This window comes from Lytechinus variegatus, chromosome 1 (assembly GCF_018143015.1).
Source record: "Lytechinus variegatus isolate NC3 chromosome 1, Lvar_3.0, whole genome shotgun sequence".
NCBI lineage: Eukaryota > Metazoa > Echinodermata > Echinoidea > Temnopleuroida > Toxopneustidae > Lytechinus > Lytechinus variegatus.
Window position 1 is genome coordinate 42,137,321 of NC_054740.1, and position 14,578 is coordinate 42,151,898.

At 35.7% G+C, this 14,578-nt stretch overlaps 1 protein-coding gene across 2 annotated transcripts in view; it reads left to right on the forward strand.

Moving 5' to 3' along the window:
- LOC121414351 (leucine--tRNA ligase, cytoplasmic-like) overlaps nucleotides 1-14,490 on the forward strand; it is a 45,699-nt gene extending 31,209 nt beyond the window's left edge. Inside the window, exons 19-26 of one of the 2 annotated variants that reach the window (XM_041607508.1) lie at nucleotides 2,541-2,648; nucleotides 3,616-3,726; nucleotides 5,550-5,654; nucleotides 6,463-6,558; nucleotides 8,577-8,579; nucleotides 11,657-11,789; nucleotides 12,761-13,337; nucleotides 13,725-14,490. In XM_041607508.1, coding sequence (XP_041463442.1) covers nucleotides 2,541-2,648; nucleotides 3,616-3,726; nucleotides 5,550-5,654; nucleotides 6,463-6,558; nucleotides 8,577-8,579; nucleotides 11,657-11,789; nucleotides 12,761-12,969 — 765 coding nt within the window. In that variant the 3' untranslated portion in view covers nucleotides 12,970-13,337; nucleotides 13,725-14,490. The remainder of the gene's footprint in view (nucleotides 1-2,540; nucleotides 2,649-3,615; nucleotides 3,727-5,549; nucleotides 5,655-6,462; nucleotides 6,559-8,576; nucleotides 8,580-11,656; nucleotides 11,790-12,760; nucleotides 13,338-13,724) is intronic. The other variant, XM_041607515.1, reaches the window with a different exon arrangement.
- Nucleotides 14,491-14,578: the final 88 nt, after the last annotated feature.

Sequence of the window (14,578 nt, forward strand, 5' to 3'; positions counted from 1 at the left end):
ATGTTAATGTTTCAACAATTTGATCAAAATTTTGTAAGGCCATGTTGTTACCCACAGGAAGTGGTGAGTATAAGATGGCCCTTGGATGTCTTCCAATCTTGGTTCCATCAAGTGACTAATGTAGGTAGACTAGATAGTATCTGCTTCATGTGATGTGTGTTTTTACACAGCCTGCATGCATTACAAAAAAAGCACTGAAATGGGAAGTTCACCTTGACAAAAAATTTATTCTAAAATTAGCCAAAAAAAGAATGATATTGCCGAAGGTTTGAGAAAAATCCATCAAAGAATAAAAAAGTTATTAGAATTTTGATTATTTGATTTGTGATGTCATACACAAGCAATATTCCTGCATCGTATGGTAAAATATCAATGAAATTTCATTTTCTCAGAAAATTGAAAATGGATTGTAGTGTACCCTCAGGATATCAATAGACTAATCATTTCACACCTAAAAAGAAAACAAAAATAAGTCATTGCAAACCATTAAAAAAACGAAATTCATGCATTTTACATTACATAACATATGGGGCAGCTGCTCGTTTATGATGTCACAAATCGAAAACTTAAAATTCTAGTGACTTTCTTTATCTTCCCCTTTAATATAACAGCTTGTGTTTAATTGAAACAGAGCTGACGAAGGGGGGGGGGTAACTTGGTACACCCATGTGCAACCTGTCTGAACACATTTTTTGCACCACAAGCAGTCAGAAGCTCATTGCCCTAGAATCTTTTTAAAATATATTTTTAGTGATAAGAATTTAGTATAAAATGCTTGACGAAAAAGAGTGAATCTTAAGTAATTTGCAGTGCTGTGCAACCAAAATTGTTTTTATTTTGCAACTATTGTATGCAATGTGAAATAGTACCTCTACAAATTAATTGATTGCTAATTGAGCACAATTAAGTAAATTATCAAATAGAGACTATACAGATATTTAAAGATTATAGGCTAACTCTGCATAAAAAAATGAGTGCAAATGGCATTAAAAGAATGCCAAGTTTCAATTTCACAAATCAGCCAGTAATGTATGTTTAATAAAAAGTCTTTGGGAACTCATGCTTGATTTTGAATTTAAGTTTCTTGCAATGCCCAAATAGTTTAATCGAGGTTTCAAGATTCAGATATATTTTCTTTTCATCTGTCAATGATTCTATTCCCTGAGAGAAGGAACTGTCAGTGTATAATATAACTTTAATCAATTATCAATGATTGGAATGAGTACTTTGAATTTTGATTTATAAAAGTCCCTTGTTTGCAAATGCAGTGCCACAATACGTGATAAACGTTGAGAATTTGCATTTATAAAATTTTCTGCCTGAGCTAATGTGTGTAATATTACAATCCCCCTCTTCTCTATAGTCAACACAATTTTTTTTTCTCTGAATAAGTGGCTCTTATTGGGAAAGCACTGTCTTCGATGGTTATTGTAATTTGCCATGCTTTTTCTTGATGCACATTGAAAATTCAGGAGAAGGCAAATTACTTTGTTGCAAAAATAATTGTACTTTATTCCTGTTTGCTTCTGCAAATATATTGGAATCTTCTTGACTCAATGAACATTTTTATCCCACAGAATTATGTCACTATTCCAAATCATTACCAGATTATATGAGTCTGTATGCTTTAGAATGGTTGTCATGTGATCGATCTAAAATAAAAATGTGTTTTGTTGCATAAATTTGCAGGTTTTACATTAAAATTTATTTTGATTGATTACCTGATCAAAGTTAAATGTCTGCATTATTAGTTGTCTTGTTTATACAAACCTTCTCAAGCATGGTGTGGGTGCTCGGCTGAAAAATATGGATAAATTATTTGAAGCTTTCTAATATCCCTAAATGCTTGTAGGGTTATTCTTAAATTTTGTATTATGGGACTTTGATGTCTCAGGTTCAAACCCAAGTGCATGTCAATGCTCTGAATTTATCCCCATATACATGAATCATAGGTTCTTTCGAGAGGATGTTAAGCCTTCTGTCTTTTAGTTGTTTATAATAGTGCCCATGTATGTACCTTTAATAGAATTGTTTCCTTGGTATTTATACAGTTTATTGGTATAATGCAATTGCTTTAATACAGAAATATTCACAAATGTGAGGAGTAGTTGGTCAGAGTCAGAGTGAAGCTATAAGTAGTTTGTACAATTTAGACAACTTAGTCATGTCTATCATAAGTCTAAAAATGTGCATATTTGATTGGGTTATAAGTACAGGTGTACATTCGATTCAATTTCAATCTCACCTATTCACAATAAAAAATAAATAAAAATATATTACAAATTAACATATAAATTGTAGCTCAACAAATAAATTTAAGGATTTTTCTATGCTTTCCCCAGAGTATCAACCATATTGTTTGCTTCTCCTTTTCAGTGGAAATATCTGAATTAAATTGTGATTGCAGTAGAGACTTTCTTGTATATATATATATCACTGGCCCGTAGTATACCCACTTTGTTTTGTTCAGGTTTACTTCTTTTTGATTCCCCCTTCTCCTCATTTTACCCCCTCCCCCTCTTATACCACCTGTGAAACAGAAGGGAGCCCCTCCCCCTAGGAAGCCTACCCACGGTATCATCTATGTAGCTAAGAACTTTCCACCTTGGCAGAATGCAGTCTTGACAAAGCTCAAAGAACTATGGCAGGTAAGAAATACATTGTTTTCAGAACATTATATATTGTTGATTAGCCTTTTTAACCCTTGTTTCTCAGAATATTGAGAACAGCTCAGAATTATGACAATGGTGGCAGCCTCCAATTGCTTGAAAATAATTTTCTACATGTCATTCCTGTTGAGAATTCTTTCATGCCCAAATATTGTTGCCACTTGTGTTATAACTCCAAAATAGAACTTTTTTAAAGCTGTCTTTAATCTTGAGACACAAGGTTTTAACAACTTACCACTATACAGGGTTATTACAATGACTGTAGTTATAGCAATGATGATGATGGTGGTGGTGGTCAGGGTGGTGATGATGATGATGATGACAGGGGCGGAAATCTCTTCCAAAAGGTAGGGAGAAAAGGGGCTGGAAAATTTGACAACAAAAAAAAAGGTTGTCATCACAACTCGTCCTAAAATGTATGTTTTATTTTCATTTTTAATGATTTCCGCCCATGTGATGATGATGATGATGTCAGATGATAATGATGATGTCAGATGATGATGATGATCTCTATGCTGTTGACATTGACAGTGGTGATGATGATGGTGATGGTGGTGGTGGTGATGATGATGATGATGATGGTGATGATGATGGTAGTAGTGATGAAGGTGGGGGTGGTCTTGAGTATAGGTTTTTAAGTGCTGTCTCTCTCATTTCAATCTTTAATCAATAAATCTATGTTGTATTGCCCTTAGTTTTATCACACACCATTAACTGGAACATGCAGTTCAATATGAAATATAGCGAAATTGTACCAATTTGGCAGAGATGGTTTAGATTGAGAATATAATTTATACAATAATTGGATTCATCTTGTTTAACTCTGACAAGGTGTGTAACTTGTGTATTTAAACAGAAACCTTGCTTCTGATGTGCACCTAAAGGTAGAGAAAATTACAATTGTGGAGTGCTAATAACACTGAACTGATATTTGACTTGTTTACAGGCTAACAACAGTGCATTTCCTGACAATAAATTGATTCTTGATCAATTGAAGAGTATTGATGTGATCAAGAAGTTCATGAAGAAGGTCATGCCTTTTGTTCAACATATCAAGGTAATGTGATTTCTTGCATTCTATTGAAAGCTTGATTTGACTTAACCCTATCTAGGCCGGGGGGGGGGGCCTCGGAGGCCCCCCCCCTCAACAAATTGTGCGATATTTTCGCCGCGCGAAATCTTTTGACCGCGCCGCTCGCTGACTTTTTACTTTCAAGTCTTGCGCAACTTTTGAGACCAATTTTGCGTCACCCGGGTACGTGGTTCCGAAATTACGCAACATTATGTAAGTGCATGTCAGACCAAAAATTGCTCAAAAACGTGATTTCGTGTACAAAGTCAATGCAAATTGTGTTTTCAACCAAAATTCATAAATGCATGATTATTTTTAGTTTTGCTGGTCTAAATGTAATTATTTTATACTTTTTATGATCACAGAAGAGTCCCCAACAAATTTCATTGAAAAAACAATGAAAAACAAAAGGTAAAAAAACAAAGAAATACATAAGAAATTGCAAAAAAACAATATAATACATAAGAAAATGATTTGATATCGCAATATTTTTCATTTACACTTGCTAAGATTAGCACAAAGAGTTTCTATACCAAGAATTAGTACATTTGGAGCTTTATTTAGGGAGAGGAATAAGTATGATTTCGCATACTAATTACGCATAAATTAGCATAATCACGTAATAGCAATTTGCATGACATAAATTACTATACAATCTTGTAGATTATGTCCCAGGCAACCCGCGTGCCAATTTTCGGCACGATCGCGCGGTTGACGGCCAAGATCTTAGGGGGGGGGGGGCCTTGGAGGCCCCCCCCCCCCCGGCCATATGAACTCCAAAAATACCCCGGCCCAGATAGGGTTAATGATATATTAAATCAGATTCAGCCAACTCTAATTAAAACTGTGAAAAGAAGGATTGAGAGATGGCATAAAGAGTTTTGAAGATTTTGAATTTTTTGTACAAAATTCTTTGAAAATACTGACAGATAAGCCAAAAAGAAGAATACAGGGGTTTGATTGATGGATGGATTTGTAAAGTCATTGGTTGAAAGTTTCTTCTGAAGACTGTGTTCATGTGCTTAGGACTTGGGCAAATTAGGATGTAAGGTTTTTTTTTCTCGTTTCCTTCAAGGATGGTTTCGGATAGAGGCAATTTGGAAATTTTAGGCAATTTTATCTTGCTAACTTTTTGTCTTGATTTATGTAGGCTTGTTATTACACGACTGCAGGTGCATATATTGTACATATGCTTGCAATGTCCTCCTGTTCTCTTTATTCTGTTGTAAAAGTTTGCTGATAAAAAAAAAGATTTGCTGAATCACCACTCGCCCTGTGATAAATATTGTTACATTTATGTATAAGAATATATTTAGATATTCAGCTTTGCTTGAATGGCTCTTGTTATATTCGTTTTCTTGGAAATTTAAGTCACCTCTTTTATAATACATGTATGTGACTTAAAGAAATCTTGAGATCTTGAGATCTTGGTTGAATATACTGAATCATCATGATCCATTGCATGTATTCCCTAGAATTCATAAATTGAAAGGAATACAACTTCTTCCTGTAGCAAAGGATGTAAAAGTTATAGTCAATCTTTAAATTGATTATAAATGAGTGAGTACCTTTCATGCTCAAAGTAGCACTCTAAGAGAGTGTGGCAAAAAAAAAGTTAGTATCGCTTCCAAATTGAATAATGATGTGCAAGTCCTGTGATTAAATGCAAATTTGTTGTTGAATTGCATTCAATTGCAACTCGAATTTCTTTCAATACTTATTACACTTGATCTGGGGGACTTCTTTGCAATGCCCCCAAAGTGGTTCCAGAGTCTAGATAGTGATTAACTTTTTATGTTGGTCTGCAGGAGAATGTTGCAAGTAAAGGACCTAGGGCCTTGGATACTACTATGGAATTTGAAGAGACTGATGTATTACAGAGCAATCTTGACTACCTGTCAACTACATTAGAGGTATACTCTCTTGCTCATTTTCTGTCTGTCTGTCTGTTGCCCTCTCTCTTTCTCTGGCGATTGTCTCTGCTTTTTTTTTCTCTTTCTGCCACCCCGCCCCCCACCCCCTTCATGAAGAAATGTCAAAGTCAGGAGAGTGTGATGCCTGCATCAAAAACATTACTGGGTGATATTCTGATAATTAACCCTAGGTTTAACCCTAGTCTAAACTACCATTTTAAACCACACTTCTATGGAATGCTGGGCTTCATGATATTTCTTAAATATATTCACAGCAAGTACAATGTATTAATGAATTGATATTATTATGTTATTTCACCTGTTCTTTCCATTTCTCAACTAAATTGATATTTTGACAGTTTGTTGCAGTAGGATATGACTGATTTTTAATTTTTGAATGATTTGACAATTAGCACTCCATACAAGTGTGGTCTAAGTTAACCCAGGTTTAACTAAACCATGGCTATCATGATACCACCCAATGTCTGTAGTGTCTGTTACTATTCCTTCTTCAATTCAAGAATTATCTGTATGTTGGGCTATGCACATCCTCACATGGCTGTTATAGTTGAAAATTTTTCCTGAAGTTTGTGAGTCCATCATTGCCAAAATATCCACTTCTGTTGAAGGCTATTGCATATTGAATTGATGAAAGAAAAGCAAAAATGGTTAATAGAATCTGTGAGCAATCTCAACATGTAAACCTGCTAGAAAGACCGTGTAAGTAAGTGTAATATTTTGTTTTTTATAAGATATAAACATTGGAGTTCATTACTAATTTGACTGACCTTCCCTTTTTTAATGCTAGCTTGAAGGTTTAGAAGTTCGTCCAAGCAGCGAAGCTTCAGATAAGATCCAAGAAGAATGCTGTCCCGGAAAACCTTTCTCTGTTTTTGTCAATCAGGTGAGATTTTCATCAAATGTATTTTTTAACCCCTTTCCCCCTCTTTTCTTCTCCCCTTTTCCATTTCTATGTAATGCTACACTATTTCACCATTGTCACATTAGTTTTTCTGTCATAATTATTCATAACTCTCCTAACTTTCCTTCATTTATTACACATTACTGTTTTTATGTCAAGAAAATTTGTGATAATGGTTTAGGAACTATCGATTTCAAAGACTTTCTTTTAAGTGAATATAATGATATCTTAATTGCTATAAGACTCTCCATCATTTGCTAAAGGTCAGGTCACACCCCCCAAACTTTCTTGGAGCGTTCCTTGAATGGTAGGGAGAGAGAGCTGAATTTCGACAACGCTCGTCACTGTCCACAAAACTGGGGGAAAAAAAGAAGAACAAGGGCGTTGCCTAAGCAGTGACCCGCTGAAGCTGGCGTTGCTTTAGCATGGTTTAAGAGTATCGAGCGGTAGGGAGCTTTGGTGTAGCAATGATGCGAGCATTGATATAGCAGCGTTCTGCGCATGCTGGTGTTTGCTTGGCATGGGTTTGAAGTTGGTTTAGTGGCATACCGCTTTTGACTATGGAGGTAAATGGATTGCTTTGATAGAAGTTACGATAGATTCCAAATCGGTTCCTGCTCCATTTTTCTCCGTATATATAGCCAAGCGCTGGTTCCGCTCCAACACCTCTATACCAATGCCAAATGAAACCAAAGTTCATCATCGTAATGGATTGCTGCTTCAACGACCAACACTGTTCCAGCAATCCCATTTCCATTCGTAAAACGCTTTCAGCCGCTCTACCAAAGTGTTTGCCATGTTTAATCACCGCCTGGGCAAAGCTGGCAAAGCAGCGGTGGTCCAGCATTCAAGATTTCTAGCGGACCCAAGCATCCACAAACTTGTGTCTAGCAGTACCAAACTTTGACTGCATTGTGGGAGTGGTGGTGAGCTTTGCTGGAGCGGAAAATTGCCCACTTCTCACCGCTCGCAATGTTTTGTGCACCTCAAAACTTCAGGAACGGTGGGAGGGACCATCAGCGATGGCTGAGCGTATACGACATCGCCTTAACGGGGGCCAACTTCTGTTAAACAGTGGTGAATGGTAATGAGCAGTGATGGTTATTTTTTCCACCGCTCCAGGAACGCTCCAGCAAAGTTCTGGTGGTGTGACCTGGCCTTAAAATGTGTTTGAAGAAAAATGGCAAAACAGAATATAGCCAGTATGAAATATGTAAGCTCAGTAATGAAGTGTTAATTGATGTGGATCAATGTCAATAAATTTTGTATACGCCCTTCCTCGATGGGACGTACATGTATTATGGTATCACGCTCGGTGTCCGTCCATCTGTGACATGTTTTCATCTTACCCTACTGAAGTCATTTTAAACAAGATAACATCAGTTTAGATTAACCTAGACTCATATAATTTGATGTTTATGATACTAGCATGGACCCCAGGAAGCCTATCGATTTTGAGGTCAAAAGGTAAAAGGTCAACATCACAGTGCCATGTTTTCATCCTACCCTTCTGAAGTCCTTGTAAACGCGATAACTTAAGTTTAACATAACCTAGGCTCATATAATTTGGTGTTTATGATGCTAGCATGGATCCCAGGAAGCCAATTGATTTTGAGGTCAAAGGTCAAGTCGTCACCTTCAACTTTTCTTGCTTGACCAATAACTCCATTTTCCGCGTTACAGATGGGCGTATTATGTGCTCGCCCCAGCAACACTCTTGTTAATCAATGTAATTAGAGGTGTTGTGGCTAAGTGTATAAGTCCCTGGACTTAGAACTTGAACTTGTTCAATCAAGGAATTAAGGAATGAGCAGAAACTCATCGCCTGAATTCTTGCATGTCTAACACCTACTCTGCTAAAGCCTGGGTATGATGATGCATTGTTGTAGAGCGTTTTACTTTTGATGGAATAAGTGTGGGTTGCTGTTCATATTGAGATATGACTTAAAATCGTAACTTAATTTCCACCTGTTCAATAAATCATTGGGTTCTCTTCTTAGCCGGTAAGTATAATATCACTCTTAATACATGTGCCAGTGTCATTATGAAAAGTTTCTCAAATTGTGCTGTGCCCAATATCAATTTACTTTATATTTCTGTTTCAAGTTTTGAGTTTTATTTGATATATTTTGTGTATCTTCTTTTAGCCTTTCTATGAATATGTTCAATCTTGGTGCACCCCTGTCAGTTTATTGAATGAATTTCAAAATTGTAGACCGTGGTTTAGCCAAATGAAGCCTGAATGCCTGCCATGGAATGAGATTTATTCAAGTATTAAAAGGGCTTGTATAATTTGAGATATTGCACCACCGAACATCTTCCAGATTGTGTATGGTAGTGCGACCTAAATTCTCGTGTTACCTTATTTTGTGCACAGTTGAATATCTCTATATCTAAAAGATATCTTGAAAAACTGATATTACCAACAGAAAAAGCGACCCAAAATTATTCAGTATGGCAATTTTCTTTAAGGCAAGGTCTTAATTTGTGAAAATATTGGCAAATTCATCAGCAATTTTTTTTACCGCTCCGAGAAAATCCAATCTTCTCGCCAAGCTTAAAGAAATCACCAGTTTGCAAGCAGAGGTCTCCAAATAAGTAACTAAAATGTGATATCAACCAAATTTATGGCATTTTAACTTCCATCTGATATAATTACCTTACCTTTGCTTGATTTCTTTTCTAAATATTTGCAAAACTGTCGTGCGCAAATTAAGGTTACATTTTTATGACACTTTTTCAGCCGCGTGCACTAGTCGATCGCGATACGAGCAAAACCCTTGACCTACTTTTAAATTCCGTCAAGCGAATTTGACTATGGGATCTTGCCTTCCATCTGGTATTTATGATTTTGATTAATTTTGTGTAAACTGTGAGAAATTCTTAATTGAAAATCAATGTCGTGGTAATTTATAAAATGTGCACAAATTATGGTCACCCCATCATACATGTTCCAATGTATCATTAGATATGATTTCTGCAATTTGATTTTTTTCTAATGTACATGTAATTTATGTATGTAAGAAATCACTACATGATTTGCTTGAAATGATTCTTTATTGTTATCCCATATAAATCAACTTTTGGAGTATGTTACATGCACTTGTTAGCATTGTAAAACAACCCAAGTCAAATAGATCTACAGTACGGCATTTTACACTTTTAATGTGCAGGTCCATTCAAACTCAAAGCTATAAGCCAGTTCGTAGTTCCTTTCTGCACATGATCAAAAGATTCTATGCATGATCAGAAGAAGGTCATTTGTACTAAAGTGACATGGTGCTTTAAAATCTAATGAGATAAGCACCAACTTTGATGTCTTGATTATTCATATATTCTTTTGAATTGTTGTTTTCATTTACATCCACAAAAAACAACAATACTTCCACGAACGACTGGTATTTCACAGTTTGCAAAGTACATTGTGCAACATGCTAAGATATGCATTCAAAGAAGGGAAATGCCTTCATTAAGTGTTCATTTGTGTGCTATTCTAGTCACCTGGTCTATTCAATTTCTTCATCCTGCTATGTAAGGCAAGCTTACGTAAGATCTTGCTTTGAAACCTGCCTATCATGGTGAAAGAAATGAAAGGTCATTTGACCAAAATTGTCCATGAAGTAACTACGAACTGGTCTATTGCACTGCATTTTATCAAAAATGTTGACAAGTCATGTGATGCAAATTTGATTTCCAATCGACATTCATGTAGGCATGTAATGTATGGTAACGTACATCATCTTGTCATGCGTTATCCATGTCATAAATTGTTTGTTTTTTTGTTGGAACTTTCTTGATAGGTTTCTCCATCTGGTTATGAATAAATTGTACCACCTTGTGTTCAGTTCTGATTTTACCATAAAAAGTTAATATTTTTGTGTGTGTATCAGCATGATTGTTGAATGATAATATTTGCTTATTACAATATCATGTAGACACCATTGTGCTTGGTATTAAATCTTTACTGACAAGAAATTTGTATCAGTGGACTGTAATTGGCCCAAATATGTGATACTTATGAGTTTTAGATGCATGTATGTATTGTGTTTCATAAAGCTGTCTGTCAGTTACACATAACTTTATACAGAATGGGAACATGAATTTGTGTGCTAAATCAAATGTTACATGAAATAAAGTTGACTTGAGATTCAAACTTTGTAGATAACTTTTATCTATTAATTCTTTTGTATTCATTTATATTTTATTTATTTATTTATTCATTCATTTATTTATTTATTTTTTTATTATTTCATTTATATTTTTGGGGTATATTGTTTTGTAATATTCTTTTTATTTATTTTTAGTGAGGGATCAATGAGCATTTAAATACAGAAAACTAAAAATGTGATACTGAACTTGGGCAAATGTCATGCAACTTAATGTTCATCCAGTCAGAGACCCATAGCACAAAGCTTAACACTTGATTGTATAGTTGATTTGTATGATTGATTGCACATAATGGCCAGAATTCACAGAGGTTTTAAACCATCGGTTGAACCTATGGTTTATGCAGATTTCCTGTATAAGTTACGCTTATTTACTGCTTGTATTAAAGAATGTACAATGCTGATGGGTGCTTTTGTCACAGTGCAACAAATTGACACCTTCTGACATAGTTGAGTACCCTATTTTATTCATGAGTCCACTGTTCAAAACAGTGGACTCATGAATAAAATAGCGTGTATAACCATGGGCAACAGGCATCAATCTGGCACACTGACAAAAGCATGCATCAGCATTGAAATTTTTTGATAGACGCAGTAAAGTAGGCATAATATTTATACAGGAAATCTTCATAAACCATGGGTTTAACCAATGGTTTTCAAAACCACATCTTTGACTTCGGTCCATTAATTCAATTTCGAGTGTACACATCAGCCCTACTACAATAAAGCTATGAGATATCAGCATTTTGTCCCTCAAGTGCCGAAGTACTGGAATTCACGTTTATCTCGCCTGAACGAAGTTCGGCTGAGACCTAGTAATCAAATTATGCAAGTTTCATGCCACACATCCATGTATCCTGTGCTGACAGGGGGCTCTTATTAATGATTCTTTCCATTCTTGATTATTCTTGCAGCCATGTGTATCGGTAAGCTTTGTGAATCCCCAACCTAGTAATGGTTTCTTCTCGCTAAGATGTCCTGTTTATGAAGGAGATACCGTCTCAAGGATAGCTGCACGTATCCAGAAGAACAGTAGGAATATACCAGGTTAGTTAGCCTGTCACACATTCCTTTAAAGCCTGTCTAAAAGTTTCAGTATAGGGATAGTGAAGTCGAATATTACATAAGTTTAGCAGTCATCAATTTTTTTATCAGCCAATATGATTCACATTTGGCATCACAATTGCAACTGTGCAAGAAAGCAAAGGAAATACTCTTTTTCTCTTTCATGCAACATATATTTCATTAGATTTTAGAACAGCTCTTAGGTCGCATGATCAAGGTCAAATGTCATTTATTGTCAATGAATGTAGTATTGTATCATTATATGAATGGTGTTTTTTGTGAATAATTATTTTGTAGTTTTCAAAGTCAGCACTACTGCTATATCGAGGCGCTCCACTTGTTTCTATTTATTTCAATTTTTCCACCACAGTTCATCACCTCTTTACAGTGTTGATAATGTAAAATGTTTATATATTCCCTGTCGACACTGCATGTGCATGGACATATCATGTATCTTTGCATTTGTGATATCTTGAAACGATGGTTAGCCTATAATCTAGGCATAGCCTGCAGCTTTTGTAATTGCCGTTACGAGTCTGATGCTGTTGCTGATGCTGAATTACAGTAAGACATCTTGATTTGGAAGACGAGGAAGCATGGCTACGACCGTCTGTACACTTAGGCCTTGCGTCATTTCTTGTGTTTTAATAAGCTAGGATTCGCTGTGGGTTTTTTCGCTACGTAAAACTGCCACCGGACGTTTGTCGATAAAAAGACAACAAGAACAAAGGCAAGACTGGTGTATGTAGGCGATGGCCATCATAATCTTCCGCGTCAGACGCATTGTTAACGTTTTGCACAACAGCATCAGACTCGTAAAGGTTAAGACAAAAACATTATCCGACATCTACGTTAGATTAGAGGCTAAAAGATGGCATATTGAATATTGCCTTTCACCCAATCGCTATCGAAATAATCTCATATTGCTTACCTGTTTGTTTGTTTTTCATCAGACCTTTCGAAAGTGAGCTTCCTCCGGTACAACGATCCAGCCCTCGGCCCACGAGCCCTCCCTCGTTACGATCGTCCAGAAGAAGGAAAGACCCCTATCCCTGCTACAGCCAAGTTCTCCATTCAAGATAAGACACAGACTGTTACTGTATCCCAGAATGGCTCAAAGGTAGATATAGGTAACATGATAGTGTATATGGTCATGTCATAGAGCATTCGGACCTGCTATTGAGTAAATGTGACCAACCGCTAAACAACAATAAGTCACCTGGAAAGGTCCTCTGTTAGTATCCAAAATTGTAGTAATTTAGTCTTCAAAAATCAAAATTTAGAAAATTAGCTTCTCGGAAATAGTAACTCTTCATTCTTCATTCTTTCATGATATTAAACATAAAAAAAAACAAGATTTCAGAGTTTTATTGATAGCTCTTTTTATGGACTGCTGAAAGTCTCGCCCAGTGTGCATATCTCATCCTTGAGTAATCCCCATTCGGAGGTTTAATTAAAATTCTTCTACTTTGAATCAAGTACTCTCTCTGGGTCAATGTTGATCACTTTTGACAATTTGAATAGCTTAAAGTGATTGATTAACATTGGTTTGACTTTTAAAAAAATTTGAGCTAGAAGGTCACACTTGTCACCTGTGTCTGTGATATGTTACAAAAATGAAGCCCAGAAAAAATCGCGTTCAAAAATAATTATTTAGTGCTTCAAAAATTGAAATATAAAGTGACCGGAAACACCATCTTAATTTCATCCCATACACTTATGTGTACTATTTAGGTGTCTATAAGACGCCTATTTACAAAATCGGGGTTTGCCTTGTAGTTTTAGCTTTTCATTCTCAATGATGGTTGTTTTCAGGGTTTATTAGTTCTAATACATGCACTTGTACACATGTTTCATCTTGGTTTGAGAATTTTTTAAATCGGCTGCTCACAAAGTTAAACAATACTTTTAATTAAGGTCTTCATTTTTCAAACTTCATAAAAAAAATATTCAAAATTTATTTTTTGTAACATTTTGGGGAGGATTTTAGGTGGTGGGTCACAAATAACACTTTACCCAAGGAGCTTGCCTGACATTTCACAGCTGTTTTACTTTCTTTAAACAATGCACAAATCACACCTGAATATTGAATTCAAAATTAGTAGTAGAAGAATATTGTGACATTATACAAGTCAAATTCATTGAAAATCTTAGCTGACAAATAATGTAATAGTACTCATATAATCGCTATCTTAATTATGTAGTGAATTTTTAGCTATGTAAATCTTTTTATTTTCCAGTCAAGGCTGCAGTTGCCTCTGTCTTAATCAACATACATGTAGTATAAGACTATAAATTAATCTTTTAATTCATCAGTCACAAATAATTGTGGGTTGTTTCCTGACTAATTCAATATTTTTAATAAAATGTATAATTTCTTCAGACCTTCTTCCTTTCTATTTGGTTCTGTAATATATCATTTGGATGACTAGAATCCTAAATTGCTGTTTAAGGCTCTGTCACATTGTTCCACGCAAGCCTTGCCCGCTGGGGCATATATAAGTCTGATTTGCCCTAGACTCACCATCAAGGCTTGCACAGATCAATGTGACAGGGGCTTTATGTTGTTGATTTTCCTCAATGATCAAATACAGGGAAACCTGTCTATAGTGACCACCAAAGGGAAACACAAAATGTGGCCTTTATAGACAGGTGGCTGCTATAGACAGGTTCTTATACACACAATCTGCCTCCATGGGAACCAGTTTTATTGGTCACTATAGACAGGTGGCTGCTATAGACAGGTTCTTACACACACAATCTGCCTCCAT